The 20576-nt window shown below is 56.5% G+C and overlaps 1 protein-coding gene across 1 annotated transcript in view; it reads right to left on the reverse strand.

The window, feature by feature from the left end:
* Window positions 1-1313: 1313 nt before the first annotated feature.
* Window positions 1314-20576, reverse strand: part of XKR7 (XK related 7) — a 28399-nt gene continuing 9136 nt past the window's right edge. Inside the window, exons 2-3 of the mRNA XM_065414889.1 lie at window positions 2873-3072; window positions 1314-2266 (exon numbers count right to left, since the gene is read on the reverse strand). Of these exons, the coding sequence (XP_065270961.1) occupies window positions 1314-2266; window positions 2873-3072 (1153 nt within the window). The remainder of the gene's footprint in view (window positions 2267-2872; window positions 3073-20576) is intronic.

Here is a 20576-nt window from a genome sequence, read left to right on the forward strand (position 1 = left end):
CACTGCCCTCAGCCGCTCCCACTGAAGACCCAGGGAGTTTGGCCATTGGCACTGGTACGAATCTGACATTTATCCTGCTAGGGCTGTTGGCCCTGGCTTGGCCTGGCCTCAAGCAAACACCCCATTCTGCTCCAGCTTTCTCCCTGTTGTCTCCAGCTCCTGCCAGCCCAGCTTGGCCGACATGCTCCTTGGGATCCCATGGGCTCTCTCCATCGTGACCCCAACACTCTAGGGAGAATCCTCCGCCACGCTCACCCCATGGGACGCTGGGATTATTAACCTTCCTATGGCCCCTTTACTTAGAGGCCGAAGTGCATCTGCCCCCATGGACTGGCACAGCTGTGGCAGGTGTCTCAGGGTGTGTGTGGGAGGAGCGAGGGGGAGGGGGCCCAAGGCCATTCCCCAATTTCAAGGCCCAGGGAATTGCGGGAACAGACTTTATACACAAATGATAAAGGATTGTGCCTGTGATCTTGCCTGTTGATCAACTGCCATGCTCCACCTTACCCCAGCACCCTCGGCACGCCCCAGCACCCAGCGTGTGTTCCAGCAACCAGGGTCCCACCTTCCCCCCAGAGCTCTGCACGCCTCAGCCCCAATTCCCAGGCCCCCCCTGTGCCCAAAGCAGCGGGGGTTTGCAGTGCATTTCTGTATCCAGGGCACTCTGCCTGCCCCGATTCCTTCCCCCACCCCGCCACTCCACAGCCCCTCACGCACCCTGCTCCCCAGCTCCGGCCAGTCCTCACACCCACAGGGAAGCTGCTCACCACCCTCTCCAGCCGGGCTCTGTGCAAACCCCCCTGCACCAGGTACCCTGCCCCTTTGCTGGTGGCTAGCGGCCACACCGCGGGGCAGCTCCAGGCTGTTTGAGCTCAGGTACGGGTGAGGTATTTCAGCACCAACAAAGCCGCCTGCCTGGAGGGGAGGATGGACTCCTCTGGGCCTGTCTGTGGGGTTGCCAGGGAGGCGGCCTGGATGCAGCTGGGGCCCAGGGAAGAAAACTTTGCCATGGCATCGCTAGAGGGAGAGCTCGTCAAGGCAGAGTGTGGGGGGGGGTAGCACCAGCTGACCTCGCCAACCCCTCTGGGATGGTGGGTAGAGCGGGGAGGTGGGGGGCCATCAGTGCTAAGGAACACAAAAGGCAAAATGCTAAGAAGATACTGAACAGCCACTCTCCAGGGCAGCGGAAGGCCAGGCGTGGCTGGCGGCCAGTGGGCTCCGACCAGCGAGCCCCTTGGGCTCTGGAAATGCACCATCGTGTCAGCCCCACGGCGGGGGGGCATGCTAGGCAGTTACATGGCTCCCGTGGTGGCCTACACCGTGGTCTCATATTCCAGCACCTCCTGCGAGGCCCCCATGCTGCGGTACTGCAGGCGTGGGGTAGCCGGAGACGAATACTCCAGAGCTAGGATCGTCTTACGGAGCCGCCTGTCAATAAAATGGGCATCCCAGGCCGGGTACTTCTTCCTGGGCAGATCTATTCGGATGACGGGCCCTTCTGTCCGGGGGGCACGGGCAACAGGGGTCGGGGGGACGCTTGGCCTGACCTGAAAAACAGGCACGCAGCTGTCCCTGTCCCCTGGCACCCCTTCCCTCTCCCCCCCTGTAGTCCGGGGCAGGGAGCGCGGGGGGCTGGTGATAACGTCCTCTGGGGGCCCCACGCAGGCGGCCGGCGCCTTTTTGAAAATGCAGCCTGTGGTCTGGGGGCCGAACACTGGCCCGTTGGGGTGCAAGAGGCAGTAGTAGATGAACATGAAAAAGATGCCCAGGGCGAAGCTGGAGGAGACCACACAGACGATGATTAAGGCGTCGAAGTCTGAGGTGGCCTGGCGGTCGTAGTACATGTACCAGAGCCCGGTGAGGGCCGCGTTCTCCGCCAGCGTGATGGTGTAGTAGATGGCCATGCGGCAGCGGCTCCGGCCCTCCTTCACGTTGAACCAGCAGAAGATGTAGATAATGCCCACCACCATGTTGTAGATGATCTCCTCCCACTTGGACATGCAGAAGTCCGTCTCCCCTTGGATGATCCAGAAGGTCATGATGCACCAATGTGTGACGATGAAGATGCCAAAGTAGAGCTGGAACACGGAGGCAAAGAGGGCGAAGGCAATGGCGCGGGCAGCGATGGTGAACAGATGCCAGAGGATCTGCACCACTGCCCCCTTGTAGGACATGGGCATCTTGTCCTCCCGCGAGTCCCGCAGCACCTTCTGGTAGGAGGCGATCATCCACGCCAGGGACACCAGGGAGGCCGAGGCCGAGAGACCTATGGAGACACAGAAGGAGTCAGGGAGTTGGAGGGGGGAGGAAGAGAGGAACAGCGGGAGGGGATGGTAAGAGATGGGAGGAAGAGGAAGGGAAGACAGAAGATGGAACATGGGCATGGCCAGGCTGGATCAGATCCCAGCTTCCTCTAGTCCAGTGTCCTGTCTGTGCCAGGGCCCAACATCACATGCTGCAGGGGAAGGGGTAAGAATCCGCAGGAGCAGATATGGGATAATCTGCCACCACATTAGGTCTCCTCCCGGTCCCTTAGTTAGAGAGACACTGGCTTCAGCTCCGAAGCAGGAGGTTTTATGTCCCTTCCAGAATTTGATCATTAACCATTGACAGCTCTGGTTGTTTGTGTTATCCGTACAAGTGTCCGATCCCTTTTCGACTCTTGCTAAATTATGGGCCTCAACAACTCCCTGTGGCAGGGAGTTCCACAGTCTCTTCCCCCATGGTGTGAGAAACTCTTTCTGTCTCTCAGTTTTGAATTTGCCACCTTTTAATTTCGTGGCATGTCCCCTGCAGGGACAGGTGACGAGAGGGGGCAGGAAGGCAGATGGAGGGCCGGGGTGGGGCTGGGTAGGGGAGGGGCATCCCTTACCCTGCAGAGGCTCGATGTTGTTCTGCTGCACCATGATGCTCAGCTGCAGCACCAGCTGGGGGGCGCTCTTCAGGAAGGTCTCCAGCAGCCGCAGCATGCTGATGTCAGCGCTCTCAAACATCATCCTCCAGTAGAAGTGGCGCTGCCTGTGCTCTGACTGCCAGCGGCTCTGGAGGCCGAGGTACAGGGTCCGGAGGTACCTGTGCAGAAGGCAGGGAAGACAGCGGGTGAGACCTGAGCGAGCCCCTGCTCCCCACTCGCTCGACCCCTTCATGTCAGAGACTGGCATGCAGCATTGCTGCCCGGCCCAGCCAGGCAGTCTAGGCAGGCAGCGGCTGGGCCGGGGGATAAGAGCAAGGCAGCAGAATCCTGCATTGTGGGGCCAGGGTAAGGCACTGAACTTTGGGAGACTCAAGGATCCTTCCAAGCATTTTCAGATTCATCCTGAGCGCGTTCATCGCTGGCCACAGTAAAGCGGGATGGGGGAGCTGAGTATCCTCCTACCCTTCTCGCTGGGCCAGGACCAGCGAGTCCACTTGCAGATGCTTTCCTGTGTTCTGCCTGCCTGAGTCTCCCCCTCCTGCTCTGCATGTTAATAGCGGTTACTGGCCGTGGGGCAAGTGCTGAGCTCCTCCCCCTGGGTGCAGAGGGCCCCAAAGGCAGCCAGATTGGTGCCTTGTGGGGTAGGAGGATGCCGGGGGTCCATGCAGGGATCCCCTGTGTTGTGTGCCATGAAACGGAGCCCTGTGCAGACTCCCTGCCGCCTTGTGCAGGAGGCTTTTGTGGCTGCCTAGGGGTGGAGTGGGAGAGGCAGAGGACAAACCCACCCTCACAGGGATCAAGGAGAGACTGGGCACGCTGGGCAGGGACAGGAATTGGGCTTACGCAGCTGCCCCTGAGTGGGATCCTCTCTCAGGCTATGCAGGGCGTCAGTGGGTACGGAGTCTGGTTAGGCTGCACATCCCCCGATTGCTCATGCCACAGAGCCTGGCCTCTTTGTATCCTGAGTCCCAGTATCTTTCCCTGGGCTAGCCCCATACCTTTCGCCTCTCCGGTCTATTTCACTGGGATCCCAGCCACTCTCCCCTCCATGAGAGATCCCTGGTCTCTCTCGCTGGGTTGCACACTGACCCGGGGGGTGCAGTTTGACCGCACTGATCTCAGAGGGAGAACGCCGCACCTTGCCTTTCAGAAGCAGATATCTATTTTCCCCCCAACCCGACTGAAGCCTGCGCCTCTTCCCCTGCCATGCTGATCAGACAGGATAAAGGGAACAGCTGCTCTGACTGAGACCTGGGGAGCCATATGCAGGAAACTCACAGGGTTTTGATGACGGAGCCGTCCCTGGCTCTGGCCATGGCTTGTGCCTGCCATATGGTAGCCAGTGTGGGGTCAGCGGAGGTGTGTGTGTGGATACATGCTTGTGATTTACAAACAGGCCGTCTTTTACTTTGCAAACGGACTCCCTTCCCCCTCCCCAGCAACAAGCCCAGGACTGACCAGCTGCGCTGGGTCTGTGGTGAGCCATTGCCAGAGGCCTAGGAAGAGGCATTTGTGCGGATTCCTTTTACACTGCCCTCTGCTCAAATGAAGCAGGCAGCTCCTATGCAGGCACTGGGCCCCAGGAATCCTGTCTACATGCCAATCTGAGGTGTGACTGCGGCATGTGTGTACCCCCAACCTGGCTTTGATCTCGCCATCTCCAAGAACAGCAGCAGCAAAGCGAGCCGGGCCCTCAAGTACATCCCCAAGGCCAGCGTGTGCAGCCCTGCTGTTGGTATCGGAGCTGGCTAGATCAAGCTAACCTGGGTACGTCTACACGTGCTGCGGTCACACCCCTGACTGCAGTGTAGACCGGGGTGGCCAACCTGAGCCTGAGAAGGAGCCAGAATTTACCAGTATACATTGCCAAAGAGCCACAGTAACACGTCAGCAGCTCTCCCGCCCCCCATCTCCCCAACTCCCAGCGCCTCCCACCCACTGGCAGCCCCACCGATCAGTGTCTCCCCCTCCCTCCCCGCACCTCCCGATCAGCTGTTTCGTGGCGTGCAGGAGGCTCTGGTGGGGAGGGGGAGGAGTGAGGGCATGGCAGGCTCAGGGGAGGGGGCGGGGCCTGTGGCAGAGCCAGGGGCTGAGCAGTGAGCACACCCCGGCACAGTGGAAAGTTGGCGCCTGTAGCTCCAGCCCCGGAGTCGGTGCCTATACAAGGAGCTGCATATTAACTTCTGAAGAGTCGCATGTGGCTCCGGAGCCACAGGTTGGCCACCCCTGGTGTAGACAGAGCCTTAGGGCGAGCAAGGTTCAAGCTGTAAGTTCCCTTCTGTCTTATAGCCATGGCCCCAGGCCTTATGCGGGGTGACTAGTCTGTAGGAATTACCCCAGCCGTGCATGTCAGTGAGCAATGGCTCCAGCAGTGTGAGCTTAGACACAAAAAGGAAGCTTACAAGAAGTTGAAACTTGGACAGATGACTAGGGAGGGGTATAAAAATATTGCTCGAGCATGCAGGGGTGTCATCAGGAAGGCCAAAACACAACTGGAGTTGCAGCTAGCAAGGGATGTGAAGGGTAACACGAAGGGTTTCTACAGGTATGTTAGCAACAAGAAGGTGGCCAGGGAAAGTGTAGAACCCTTACTGAATGGGGAGGCAACCTAGTGACAGAGGATGTGGAAAAAGCTAATGTACTCAATGCTTTTTTTGCCTTGGTCTTCACAGACAAGATCAGCTCCCAGACTGCTGCACTGGGCAGCACAGTATGGGGAGGAGGTGAGCAGCCCTCAGTGGTGAAAGAACAGGTTAAGGACTATTTAGAAAAGCTGGACATGCACAAGTCCGTGGGGCTGGATGCAATGCAGCCGAGGGAGTTGGCTGATGTAATTGCAAAGCCATTGACCATGATCTTTGAAAACTCGTGGCAACCGGGGGAGGTCCCCGATGCTTGGAAAAAGGCTAATGTAGTGCCCATCTTTAAAAAGGGAAGAAGGAGAATCCAGGGAACTACAGACCAGTCAGCCTCACCTCTGTCCCTGGAAAAATCATGGAGCAGGTTGTGACGAAGTGGGACTGTTCTTAATGTTTCCTCTGAATACTGTAGGGGTGCCTCAGTTTCCCCTATGCATTTCTTAAGTCTCTAGGTGGTGGGATAAAGGCCAGTGTGCATAAATGGCCGACACTCTGTCTCCTGGCAACTAATGGCCAGGGCCCTTCCCCCCTGCAAGGGGATAGCTAAAGGTGTTGGAGAACAAAGGAATCAGGTGACCTCCTGGCCCAGGAAAGGGACAAAGCAGAGGAGGAGGGGCTGGAGCGTTTCAGTTTGGAGCTAGCTGGGGATGGGAAGTGAGGGCAGACGTGGGTGTCTGGCTTGCTGCCCCCCAAAATGGACCTGGCTGAGGGGTCCTGTTCTCTGTACCTACAAGCTCTGTTTTAGACCGTGTTCCTGTCATCTAATAAACCTCTGTTTTACTGGCTGGCTGAGAGTCACGTCTGACTGCGAAGTGGGGGTGCAGGGCTCTCTGGCTTCGCCAGGACCCCGCCTAGGCAGACTCGCTATGGGAAGGGCACGGAGGGGCAGAGGACGGTGAATGCTCCAAGGTCAGATCCAGGAAGGTGAAGCCGTGTGAGCTTCTTGCCCTGAAGACAGTCTGCTCCCAGAGAGGAGACTTCACCAGAGTCCTGCCTGGCTTCGTAGGGAGCAGATCCAGAGCATCACCCGGGGACTCTGTGACACAGGTCCTCAAAGAATCCATTTTGAAGTACTTGGAGGAGAAGGTGGTGATCAGGAACAGTCAACGATATACCTTGACTTTAGCAAAGCTTTTGATACGGTCTCCCACGGTATTCTTGACAGCAAGTTAAAGAAGTATGGATTGGATGAATGGACTATAATGTAGATAGAAAGCTGGCTAGATCGTCGGGCTCAACAGGTAGTGATCAATGGCTCGATGTCTAGTTGGCAGCCGGTATCAAGCGGAGTGCCCCCAGGGTTGGTCCTGGGGCTGGTTTTGTTCAACAACTTCATTAATGATCTGGATGATGGGATGAATTGCTCCCTCAGCAAGTTCGCGGATGATACTAAGCTGGGGGGAGAGGTAGATACGCTGGAGGGTAGGGATAGAGTCCAGAGTGACCTAGACAAATTGGAGGATTGGGCCAAAAGAAATCTGATGAGGTTCAACAAGGACAAGTGCAGAGTCCTGCACTTAGGACGGAAGAATCCCATGCACCGCTACAGGCTGGGGAGCGACTGGCTAAGCAGCAGTTCTGCAGAAAAGGACCTGGGGATTACAGTGGACGAGAAGCTGGATATGAGTCAGCAGTGTGCCCTTGTTGCCAAGAAGGCCAACGGCATATTGGGCTGCATTAGTAGGAGCATTGCCAGCAGATCGAGGGAAGTGATCATTCCCCTCTATTCGGCACTGGTGAGGCCACATCTGGAGTATTGCTTCCAGTTTTGGAGCCCCCACTACAGAAAGGATGTGGACAAATTGGAGATTGTCCATCAGAGGGCAACGAAAATGATTAGGGGGCTGGGGCAGATGTCTTACGAGGAGAGGCTAAGGGAACTGGGGTTATTTAGTCTGCAGAAGAGAAGAACGAGAGGGGATTTGATAGCAGCCTTCAACTACCTGAAGGGGGGTTCCAAAGAGGATGGAGCTTGGCTGTTCTCAGTGGTGGCAGATGACAGAACAAGGAGCAATGGTCTCAAGTTGCAGTGGGGGAGGTCTAGGTTGGATATTAGGAAACACTTTTTCACTAGGAGGGTGGTGAAGCACTGGAATGGGTTCCCTAGGGAGGTGGTGGAATCTCCTTCCTTAGAGGTTTTTAAGGTCAGGCCTGACAAAGCCCTGCCTGGGATGATTTAGTTGGGGATTGGTCCTGCTTTGAGTAGGAGGTTGGACTAGATGACCTCCTGAGGTCTCTTCCAACCCTAATCTTCTATGATCCTATGATTCCCTAGAGAGTGTCCTGCCTGACCCAGGCCATAAGGTCCCCAGAGATCTGAGGTTCCGTACAGCAGTGCCCTGTCATCTCATGGTCTCACCCCTGCTGTTCGTTATCCCACATTCACAGGTGCCCAAGGAAAACTGACCACAAGTGCTGGGAGCTGCAATGCAGCTTGATTCACAGCCAATCAGTGCTGGAGCTCCTGCCTTACCCAGGTATTCACAGCCAGAGGCTCTCCCCTGCTGCCTGTGGCTCTCACCCGGGCTGGGGACAAACAGCCCCGGTGCTCACAGTCAGTTACATCCTCTGAATTATTCACTAGACATTCAGTTCCTCTCTCGCTCCGGGAAGGAGGAGAACGGTGCCAGGTGGGGAGCTGGACCCTTGGGGAAAGGGCACCCCGGGAGGGCATGGCTGAGCCCCAGTGGTGGAGCAGGGCTGAGGAGCTGGTTGCTGGCCTGTGCTCCACGCTGCTCCGCTACTGAAACCACCTCACGTAGGTGTCGGAAGACAAGAGACAAACGACTGGGAAAACAGAAAGATTAAGCAAAAGGAAGTTGGACTATAAAGCTCCCTCCCAACCTAGTAAAACTGTCACGCAAACTGATGGCCTTTGCATCAGATCCATAAAATGCTGTCAGTCGACTCCATTAGCTGGTGAGTGCCAGGAGAAAGCCTTATCCCAGCACTTTAAGCCCATACATCAGCTCCAAGGCGGTGGGGCTGGCCCCGCTCTGGCTGCTGGACAACACCAAGGCCTGGCGTCCCCCTGTGGTGCAGCCAGGGATGTGCCAGCTGCCTCAGGCAAGCCTGAGCAAAGTTCATTTTCTCAGCTGCAATAAGTCAATGCTCCTTAGTGACTATCACTGGGAAACGGGCTCCTTGCTGTGGGGCGTGATAAAAGGCTGAGTGGAGACAGGGCCATATTTAGCCAGTGAACAGACAAATTACATTCCGCTAGCACCTTCAACATCCTACGTCTTTCCAAAGGAGCAAAGCCCCCCAACACGCTGCCCTTGCGAGCACTCAGCTGCAGTTGCCATCTGTTCCAGCCAAGAGTTCCTCCTGGCTCAGTGCTCGCCTCCTCCCCGTTCTTAGTGCAGGAAGTGTTGGCCCAACACATACAGAGCAGATCGCTTGGAAGATTTCAGTGTGTGGAGAAGGGAAGGGAAGGATGGTCCCACCGAGCCCCACGGGACTTGCAGCGGGAGTCTCTGAATAACGCATGATTTCCCCTGAATAATGCAGCTCCAAGCAAGGCCCTGTGGATGTCAAGCAACAGGGGCTGGTGTTCCCAACTGGGCTACCTCCCAGCCTGTGCAAAGCCCCAGTGATCTTCGAGCAGAGAAAGAAAGAAAGAACGTGCTGCAGCAGAAATCCTGGGCAGGGGAAGGCTGGCAGAGGATGGGTCTGGAGTCCTTTTCCGTAATAGCTTTTCACGCTCAGCCCCAGCTCCTTCTGGCCGCCTTGTCCTAGGAGCCCTCTTTACTCAGGTTGGGGCTACGGGAGGCTGTGGGACCTGAGGGGGTGAACTGCCCAGTGAATGCTCTCAAAAGGATGGGGCACCAGTGCTAGAAAGTTCTGCTCTTGGAAAGATCAACTTTGCAAAGCCAGAAGTCTGCTGTGGAGTGACCCAGGCGTCTGCACTGGGGTGTGGGGTTGGCTTTCCGCTTGGATTCTTTTGGAGTCCCTGGCTGTGAGGAAGCTCTCAGATATCAAAGTTTCTATTTCCATGGCCCTGCTATAATTCCCAGTGAGGGAAGATAATGCTGGGCCAGAACTGAGAAACCAGCGCCTAGGAGCAGAGCTGAAAAAATACCTGATGTGGCAGTTTGGTGGCTGACAGGGGAAAATTGGTTTGTTTCAAGCCAAACTGACTTTTGGGTTTCTTGGTGGAATAAAATACAGAAGAAAATACGTGCGGGTCAACATGAAATATTTCCAATTACATATGCCCCTAGCCTCTGTTTGTCAGAAGCTGGGAATGGGCGCCAGGGGATGGATCACTTGATAATTCCCTGTTCTGTTCATTCCCTCGGGGGCACCTGGCATTGGCCACTGCTGGAAGACAGGATCCTGGGCTAGATGGACCTTTCGTCTGATCCAGTATGGCTGTTCTTATGTTCAAATGTCAAATCAAACCATACATTTTCAAAATGGTACATTTCAATTTTTTTCACAGCAAAATGCTTCCAGATTTTTGATATTTTTGTTGTCAGCCAAAGGCATTTGCTGAATTCCTGGACAGTGTCGGGATCCTGAAAGGAAATTTGCTGAGAAATGCATTTATGTGCCAAAAACGTTTCACCCAGCTCTGCTCAGGGGGCACAAAGAGCGGGAGCCCATAACAGGGAGCCTGTGGGAGTGACTCTGGGCCAGTGGGCAAACAGGAGTGAACAAGGCAGGGTCTATTTAGCAGCCAGAGCCAGCTAGTGCTCAGTGATGTGCTAGGAGTAACTTTAGGGTTAGGGTTGTATCCGGGACAGGCTGAGGGTCATCCAGCGGTGGCAGGTGGCCAGCAGCAGGTTCATCAGGGTGGGGGGGTATCTAGACCGTGCAGAATGCAGGGATCCAAGCAGTGTCTATGTCAGGCTGAGGCCAAGCACCGTTCTGCAGGACAGCATCGCCCCAAGGGGGAGAAGGAGAAGCTGCAGCTAGGACAGGTGTGCAAGACAAGAGGGAGCAGTGGAGCAATTCCCATCATTGTGCAATAGGCACAGGCGCGTACACACCCTGTGCACACACCCAGAGGGGAATCGTTCCTCTTATTGGGCCAAATTCCAGCCTGGTGCAAACAGGTGCCTCGCCATTGGTTTCAGTGGTGTTTTGCCTGATTACACCAGCCCTGGACTTGGCCCCGTGGTTTCTCAGTCACGGGCTTATGGAGAAACACACTGTTCAGAGTGCGCCAAGAGAAAGGCATCACTGCCAGGTAGTGCTCCCTCAGGCGGCTCTCCCCAGCCCAGACCCACACATTTCACCTCACCCTGCGGCCTGGACAGAGCTCCACCCTGTGTCACCTCCAGCCGGAGCTGCTGCCACACCCTCTCCCGACCCTAGGGGAGGTTAACGGCCCCCTGAAAGCTGCAGGACCCACGGGACCAGCCCTCTTCTAGAGTGCCCCTCAGGCGAGGCCTGGGGTGCCACAGGGACCCCCACTCTTCATGCAGCCCATCAGGCATGCAGCGATCTGCAGAGACTCACTGCTCCCAGAGCACAGCACGGCAGCAGGGCTTTGTGAAGGAGGAGGAAGAGGGGGAAGTGCAAGATGCAGCGAGGGGATGAGAGCATGTAGCAGCTGGCGTCTGGGGGGCCAGGGCAGGGCCGCTGGGACCTGAAATAGAGCTCATTCTCCGACCTCCACCAGGAACTGGGAGTAGGAGCAGGAAGCAAGGGGCAGGCGGAAGATATTTGATCCTGCCCTGGGAATAGCAGCTGCTTTTTGCTCAGGCAAGAGCTCTAAGAGGGGGAGTCATTTTTATACTGAAGCAGTCAAATGAATTTATCCCAGAGGGTGGGAAGATGCGGGAGAGCCGGTGGCACCGGTGCTCAGGTAGGGATGGGTGGGCAGGGGGAAGCTGCCAGCGATCTTGGGTCTTTGTGTGTCTCTCTCGCTGCAGGCCAATAGCCGAGCCTGCCTTGGCAAACAACCTGCACCAAACTGGTTCCAGTGAAACATGCACCACTCGCCGAGCTGGATGCTGCAGGCCGTGACTGACCCAGCCACTGGGCCACCCGCGCGGCTGCTGCTCTGTGCACGGAGGAGGAGGAGCTGGATGGCAGAACCAGAGCAATGGCTCCTTCACCCTCCTGTGGAGACTTTCCTTTGCCTCTTGCACACACTGGCAATGGAAACCCCCCGGGAAAGAAACCCGGCCCTGAAGGATGCTCTGACTAGCAGGGAGAGAAATTTGCAGGGGGGCTGGGAGAGGCAGATGGACTCTTGGAGCCTGAAGGTTCCAGAGCAGGTGAAAAGTGACAATTGGTTTGACAGGAGAAGCAGCAGCAACGTGGGGTAACGTGGAGGGGAGCGTGGGCAGGGCGGGTGGGTGTGCGCCTGGGCCCTTGAGCGAGGGAGCTGCAGAGGAGGGAGAGGCACCCCTAGAGACAAAGGAGAGATGGATAATGAGCCAGAGAGAGCGTGTGGCAGCTGGGCCTAGAGTGGAGAGACGGGGTCAGAAATCAGCAGGGCTGCCCCAGAGAACCACAGAGCACTGGGCCCTGTGTATGCAGGCCTGGCCGCGTGGGAGTAAATCCAGAGCCGGCAAGGGATGGAGGCCTTGCCCTGTGCCAGCGCCCTGTTACTCAGAGGCACTTTGCAGTGCCAGAGCTCCGCCGGGGATGCCGGTGTGATGAATGCTGCACTGCCCCAGGGAGCCCCATCCCGCAGTGCCAGGGCACCGCCAGCTGACTGCCTTGCTGCCCATCCCTGCCCACCCTCCCCTGCCAATGCCCTGGGAGGAATACGTGCCCCAACTACACAGCGCCTCCGCGGCTTGCAGAGCTGAAGCACTGCAGAGACACCTGCCCAGCAACGCCAGAGCCCCATAAAAGCCGGGGGCCCTGCAGAGCTGAAGCCCGGCTGGAAGTCCCCTCAGTGGTGGGTGACGCCCCCCCGGCAGCTGGGGCACTGGAAAGGGGTGTCTGGTCTGTGGGACAGCAGACACCAGGGAGATGAATGACGGAGGGGCGGCAAAACAGCCGGAGTGAGCCAGGCAGCCGAGGGCCCGGGAGGGGAGAGGGCAGAGCGGGCAAGGCTGGGCTGGGCGCTGGAGCCCGGAGGGAGGAGAGGCAGGGCTGGGGTGTACCAGCGCAGACAGAGAGGAGCCCTTCTGCTGCCACGGAGCTGACAGCTCCCTGGCTGGCTGCGTTACCAAGGACACTGCCATGTGACAGCGATGGTTAATCCTGCGCTTTCAACGTTCAGCAGGGAGGGGGATTTACTGGGCTCTTGACAATTTTCCAGCCACTCAGAAGGGCCAGGACGCCTGCCAATGGCTCTTAATGGCAGAAACCTTCCTCAATCACTGTGGGAAGGGCCGGGAAGACAGGAGAGCCTTCGCCCCGCGAGGAGAAACTCTGCCACCCAGCAAGCCACCCCTGTGCCCGCCCAGCCTCGTGCCGCGCCGGCTTTCAATGTACAGGCAGGCTCGTGGAAGCTGCGTAAGTAACTAGACCAGGAACCTGTGCACCTCGCCCCAGGATCTCCATTCCTGGCCGTCACTGAGCACCGCCCTGCTTCCGGCCCTGGGCCTGGGCAGCATTCGCTGAAAAGCGACTGGGCGGCAGCTCCCCCACACCAAGCAGCAACGCCAGAGGCCAAGTCAAGGGGAGGGGGACCTTGAGGCAGAACCCCGACCCACCACAGGCACTGGAGGCTACCCCACCCCTTATACTCTCAGGGTCCGGAGGCCAGGGGCAGGGACAGACCCGCCTCCCCCCCATCCCCTGACACTGCCTGCTAGGAACGTCAACCTTGGGCGTCAGGGGCCCTAGCTCGCTGGAGTGAGGATTCACATGGGGATTTCTCAGGGAAGACCCGCAGGCTACCCCAGTGAGTCCTTGAGGCTGCTCCCCGCCTTTCCCCCAGAGATCAGCCCCTTTGGGCACCAGGAAAGCGACTGGGGGGGGGGTTACACAGCAGAGCTAGTGCTGCGCTTGGCAAGCCACAGGAGGGAGCTCGCAAAGTCAGGAGTCGTCGTCCCCACCCTGCCCCCTCAGGTGTCCCCGCTCTCTGGGACTGCTCTGTGCCAGGGAAACCCAGGGGCTGCCAAGTAACTCGGCTCTGTATAGGTTCTTACACCGTGCTCATCCGAGCGCCTTCCAGTCACGTATTAAGTAATGGGAGCTGCTAGTGAGATCCCGCGTGATACGCAGGAGAGCACCTGTGCACCTGGTGAAAGAACATAGCCGAGTACCTGCTCCACTTCCCCAGCTCATAAGAACCAGCCACAACCTAAACCCCTCACTGAGTTTTTACTAGGCACAACTCTCGTCGCAGTCAGGGGAGCTTTGCCTGAGTAAAAAGTGGACAGCAGTATTCAGCCTATTCCCACCATCAGCTCTGCACCAGCCCCTTCCACCCGGCGATCTCCAAGCACTTGAGAGATTAACCGAGCTCAATACACCCCGACGAAGCCAGTATCACTGTCCCCATTTTACAGGTGGGGAAATAGAGGTCCAGAAAGAGGGGGTGGCCTTGCCCAAGGTCACACAGAACCCCAGCAGCTGATCAGCCCCCTGCAGGATACAAACTGCCTGCTGACTTCACTGGGATTAACTGGTCCCTTGGAGTCCTCATTGCCAGCCCTGCTCACTAGCTCCTCGACAGCACCCCCAGAGTCAGAGGCTCCTGGAGAGGTGGGGCTGCAGCAGGCAGCTCCTGGGAGCAAATGAAAGCAGAAGAGCAGAGAGGGGTTTAGCCCAGGGTCTTCCCAGCCCTCTCACGCTACTGCAGAGAAGAGCCTGCCTCACGCAGCTCCCACCTGAGAGAGGCTTTGCCCATGGCTGGGAAAGGAGACATGGGGAGAGAGTGGCCGGGCTCTCCAGACAGGCGCCTGCCTCACCCATGGCAGCAGGGGGCACGTGGAGGCTGGGCTCTGAGACAAGTGGCCGCAGCCGGCGTGGAGTGGATGCAGGAGCTGAAAAGCAAGCAGTAGGACTCCCGGCCGAGGTAAAGGAGGAGGCAGGTAAGGAGATGCAGGACCCGCTCCTCTGGCCTTGAGATCATGGGCTCATGTCTTGGGCTTTACATTAATGGCCCCAATCCTTGCAGGTCAGCTACCCCATGAAGATTTCATTGGCACCAGCCAGCATTTGCCTCCTTCCATGTGACTGTGCTTGCTGTAGCCTCCTCAGGCTCACAGGCCCCTCCCAAGCCCAGCCTCAGCATGCCAGTCTGCAATATGGCTATAACAAGGTCAGCTGCTTCCCAAGCACCCCCACCCCCCCCAGGCCCCGACCAGGGATGGCTCTGCAGCACTGCCTCAGTTTCCCTATTAAGCAGCCCTGATAAAGAAACTCCACCCAGCCAGGTCAGTGCTGGACACATGGCTTTCCCTCCAGCAAAGTCACAAAACAAAGTTAACCCTTTCCAGGGTAACAGGAGTCCACCTAAAATGTCCCAACAAACAAAACATTCTTCTGCCCTGCACGGGCTTTTCTTCAGCCCGCCCTCTAGGCATTGTTCCCAGCTCCTTTCCGGGCCACCTCTCAGTCTCTCCCCTGCTCCGCTATCGAGCACTCAGTCTACGGGCTGGTTCCCCTGGATTACCTTCTCCTGAACCCTGGCTCAGGGCCTCTTACAGGACCAGGGGAGCCAGCCTGCTGCCCACTTCCTATGGCTCCACCCCACACTGGGCTCACGCTCAGTCCTTTTATAAGAGCCAAGTGTTTATTAAAGCACCAGCTGACCCCCTTTAGCCCCACCCTCTGGGAAGCAGCTAATTAATTATGGCCCAGGTGGGGCTAGCCCCGGGTCCCCTTAAAGGGGCCAGTCACCCTGGGACAGGACGTTAAAGCTGGCACAGAAGGCCAGGAGCTGAGTAGCAGCGGCTGGCTGGGTCCCATCAGAGAGGCTCGGCATGAGGGCTGTGTCCCCAAGTGGGGCTGAATGATCTCATCTCTCCCTGAAGTCATGAGGCCCCCAGGACATTCAGCACCTGGCAGGATCACGCCCTGAGGTGCGGAAGGGAAAGCTTAAGCATCAGCCGGGGGAGATGAACAATTCTTGGTCTCCACCAGTGGCTGGCATCTCCTGCGTGAAAGGGTTAACGCCCAGTGCAACACATAGATGGTTATGTAGTGCCCTGCAGAAGGTCCTGAAAAGATGCCAAAATCTCTCGCTCGCTCGCTAGCGTGTTGGACTCCGAGCTCCCAGCCCCGTGGCCGGTGGAGAAAAGCTCTTAGCAGCGACTCCCGCAGTCAGTGAAGCCTCTCAACGTAACGCGAGGACAAAAGGCCGTTTTTCTGGCACAGTCTCATTCTCAAGTGGTGGCTCGGGATAGAGCCCTTAGGAGTTGCTTTAATGGCCTAATTTTCTTATTTCCCAGACCCCCTCTCTTTGTGAGATAGTTACGAGTCTCTCCTGCTGAGAGTCACAAAAGGACCTTCAGAGCATTGGCAACCGAACAAAACATTAGTGTCAGCAAATAATGTGATTTTAATAGTTCAATTCCAGTTTCATTATGTGCCAATTACTGCGGTGTGCCGGCCTGGGACCCTGCAGCCAGGCTCCCCGGCTCCAATTGGTTTGTTTGCATTAGTGTAAAAGGGAGGGTTTGATATGCTGCACTGAAGGAGCCGCTAATTCTAGCATTTTGTGCCTCCCACAACTCACTGCTCCCTCGCAGACAGGAGATGCTTCCTCCACCAGGCCCCACGCTGGCAAAGTCTTAGCCACATGCTATAGTTAAGCACATGTGCAAGTCCTGGGATCTCAGGGCCCACGGTGTGTCTGGGCAAGGGAGTAAACAGGGCAAAGTCCCCTTGTATTCCCTGGGATCCCCTCTCTAGTGCAGGAGTCCAAGTTCAGCTCACAGCACCAAAGGGATTTGAACACCCCAGCCACAACGGTGCCTTTTCCTCCAGGAAAAGCAAGGGCCCATTTTCGAGCCACGTGTGAATGTGTTTGCTGCACGCTTCTGAAAATCCCTGACCCGACTGTCCTGATGGAGAACTGGGGGGGTTAACCATAAAATACAAATAAAATAACACTCAACCCACCGTTAACTGCATTTAGCATTTTTCCTCTTCACAGCACTTTACAAACCCTAACTCCCCCAGAAGGTAGCTGGGGAAACTGAGGCACAAAGCGCTGCTATGCCTTGCCCAAGGCCACAGAGGGAGACTCCTGGTTCAGCCCACACCTCTCTCTCTCTGCGAGTGCCAGCTACACCATCTGCTGTTTCAGGATTTGAAAGCTCAGCACGGGGAAGCCCCACTGGTCTTTTGCCTGCCCTTGCCCAGGTATCTCCGGCGCGATGTGAGGAGTGGGAAGGAAAGCCTGGGGCGCCTGGCAGAGCAGGAGAGTGCTGACAGGGCATGAGCTCAGCTCCCTGCACTGGGCTCTGGCAAGGACAAGGAGCTGGACACCATCTGTTCCAAATCTACCCAGCCCATTGTAATGCAAAGGACAAGTGTTAGGTGCAGCCTGGTAGCCAGTGTTTTCTCAGCTCCCGCTTCCTGTGCCAGCTCCTCTCCCCCCTGAGCTTCAGTCAGAACAACTGCAACACAGCCTCCTGAAAAGACTCAGGACTGGCCCCTAGTCTCACTCGCTCAGGTGTAAATCAGGAGTAACTGCACTGAAAGCAATGAAGTGATGCTGGCGTAAAAGTAGCTGACACGAGATCAGACTCAGGCCCTTGGCTTTTCAGGTCGCACAACCAGCCCAAGCCCCAGCACTCCAGCTTCAGGCGTTATTCCGAGCGCTGGTGACCAAGGCAAAGGCTGGAAGGATGGTGTGGCTGGAGGAGCCAGTGACTTGATCCCGTTTCTCCAAAGCAGGATCAGGTTTGGGGGCCCAAATCAATCTTTTAAAAGCCCGTTCACCGAGCACTGGGCAGAGCACGCCATGCTGCAATCCAGCAGACAGGCGGGAGCTGAGTACTGCCTTCTCTGGATCAGCGGTGAAATCCCCTCTGCGTCCATTGTCCACGTCACTCACAACCTTGGTAAGAACAGAGGTAGAGGCTGCTGCCGCTGCTGCTTGGAGAAGGATGGTGTGACCAACATGGACGGATCAATCATACACCGCCTGTGGCTGCAGTTTGTCACTGCTGCGAGCCCGATTCACGATTCACGGGACTCGTACAAGCTGGGCCTGGAGGAATGGCTCACTTCATACTTTGTGATTCCTCCCTCCTCTTCTCCCCCAGGGGGAGGTGGGAGTAGATCCACGTAGCCACAGATCTACCAGCCTTTCCTCAGGAGTTCAGCTCTCATTGGGAGGGACATGGTATAAATACAGAGACGGACAAAACAGGTGTCCTTGCCCCTCCCCTGCTCTGCCACTGCCATGCCCCCAGGCATGCTCCCTACTCAGGTACGGGCAGACCCCCTGGAACACAGCTCTGTGCTGGAGATCCCCCCCGCCCCAATTCTGCTGCGTTCAGGGCCTCCCGTGGTTCCATTTGGGCCTGAGGGTCTGGCCCTTTGCCTTCTATCACCAAAGAAATGGCCAAGAAAGCAAGTCTCTTGATACCGTTACTGCTTTGGGACTGAACAACTGACCCGCATGTCTGGCCTACGGGTGAGCAGGCCAGACAGGCTCAGAGCCGCCGGAGGCTGACCGTAATCCATATGCTTAGTCACGCCTAGTGACTAGACCACGTACAGAGGTGATGGTGTCTGCTGCAGCCTTTGAGCCAACTGACCCTATTACAATCAATGGCAAAACTCCCAGTGACTGCAATGGGGCCAGGTGTTCAGGCTCGTGCTTTTAGAGACAAAGGCCTCAGGTTCAATCCTTGCAGGTGACGCAGTCTGAGGCACTGTTAGACACGTAACTCCAGGCTTTGCACTGGTGCTTTCCCATGTGCTGGCCGAGTGCCTAGCACACCAACGAGAGCCGGAAATGCTTTCTAAGGCAGGTCTACACTCCAGACTCTGGTCGGCACAAGTTACATCCGTGTACAGCTGCCGCAATCTGGATATCGCTGGGGCGTGTCCACGCTGCACATACACACCGGGACAGGGCAGTGCCCCATGGGCAGGTATTCTAGTGTGCAACGTGCCGCTGTCTGGACAGAGGGCCGAGCCGTTGGCTGCTGACTTCGACCAGCCAAGGGCCATTGCAAGAGCTCCTCGGGCTATATGGGCTATACAAGGGCTATATGGATGCAGGAGGCTCTGAAGAAGCATTTGGACTGTCAGCCTCGGTCATGTTCTGTGTTGGAGCGTTGTCTGGGGCTGGAGCGCCGGGTGCTGCCAGGAACTGTGCAGTGCTTCTTGTTGTGCATTTATACAAGTTGTCACGTGGTGCTTGCTGTACATTTACAAGCACTGGGTGCTTTGCGTGCTGCCGTGCATTCTGCAATATGGATTGGGAATGAATAAAGATAATTCTATTCTCTGGGGAGGGAAAGGGGTGTCAGTCTGATAACCAGCTGGCGAACTGGTCAAGCAGTGGCTCCACAGATTATTTTGGCCTGGTGCTTCTAGAAGGGGTCCTGGCTGGGTTGTATGTTGTTGGACCTCATTCTCTCCTGACTGTCCCTTCCATTCCCCTGAGGGGTCTGTCACGGGGTATGTGCAGCGGAACAAGGTAGGGGGACCCAGGTCCTGAATCAGGGCCCTAGAGGGGCACTACAGTGTCTGGACGAGTTGTTGCCCACCCCACCCCCCAAGTTATACTCCCCCGGGGTCGCTTTCTACCAGGCTGTGGCTCCCTCATTTGGGGGCTGGACAGAGATTTAGGTGTATCCACTTCATCTGCCCGTAGGACAATGTCCCATTCTTCACAGGCTCCTGTGAATTTCCAACTCCCAAGGGGAGGGGGGATCTGGATCACGATGTCCATTGTAGGCTTAACAAAGCTGTAGTCACTCTTCTCACAGCTCCAGGCGTCAGCCTCACCTCCTGGTGCAGCCTGTAGCTCCTTCCCCTTGCCTGCCAGTGCCTCCACCTGGAGCATGTCCTGCAGCTGCTCAGGGACAGGGCCTCCCTTGCCTTGGCCTGGGTTAGTGCCAGGCTATAGACTCTATCACTTTCTTCAACAATGGAACTTTACTGAGTGGCCACACGTAAGAAAGAAGGAAGGAAGAAAGAAAGAAAGAAAGAAAGAAAGAAAGAAAGAAAGAAAGAAAGAAAGAAAGAAAGCCAAACCTCTCCCAGGAAATGCACTAGAAACCTCTCATGTAAATTGATGGACTGGAACTTTACACTTGGAAAGGCCGCAAACAAACATTTCTGTCCATTTCAATGCACACATGTAGTCCATTGTGGCCAGGCATATGCCAGCCGTGGTTCCCACAGGCCAGTGTGTGTGACACTGGGGTTTTCCTTGCTGTCCCACCATGTGGAGTGGTCAGAATTAGGATGCAACCCGTGATGCCACATGGAATGTCGGGGGGTGTAAGGACCTGCTACCAGGGAGTTCTCTAAGGACTGCAAAGGGTAGGGAGTCGGGGACGGCTGGACCTGTAGGCCAGCCAGAGTCTTCAGCATTTGAGTTTGCTGCCTGAGAAGACCTCTAATGTCCCGGTGCATCTGCATCTCCTTTCACTGCTGGGATTTCTGGGCCTTTCTTCTGTCTGCTCTTTCCTTCTCCATGACGTCTGTTTGCGGTCTGATGTGGCCCTGGCTTGCAGGATCTCGCTGAACACATCCTCCTTAGTCGTCTTCTTGCGCCTCCTCTTCAGGGCCAGGCGTTCTGCGGGTGTGGAGGGGGCACCCCTCAAGCCTGCAGCAGCTGATAAAAACTGACAGATGCATCACGAGATTTACAGTCACTACAGAAAGGGAAAGAGAAGTTTTAAAACTTCCTTCCCTTATTCTCAGACAAGCTTGTAATTAGACATGCTACTTATCGCCACTTCAGCTTTGGGTGGGGGAAAGGAACTTTGGTTGCATGAAACAATCAAATTTCAGCCCCTATTCCATGGGTCCGAGTACAGGACCTTGGCACTGAATATTGGCACTATTCTCCACAGCTGGTGGGGATTTTAGCTGAGATCTCACTCTGAAGGGTAACAAAAGCCCAGAGAGCTCAGCTGCTACTGGCGTCCCAAAGCTGGACGGTCCCATAGGCCACTGCCTATTTC

Source organism: Emys orbicularis, chromosome 12 (genome assembly GCF_028017835.1).
Source record: "Emys orbicularis isolate rEmyOrb1 chromosome 12, rEmyOrb1.hap1, whole genome shotgun sequence".
In the NCBI taxonomy this organism is placed as follows: Eukaryota; Metazoa; Chordata; order Testudines; family Emydidae; genus Emys; species Emys orbicularis.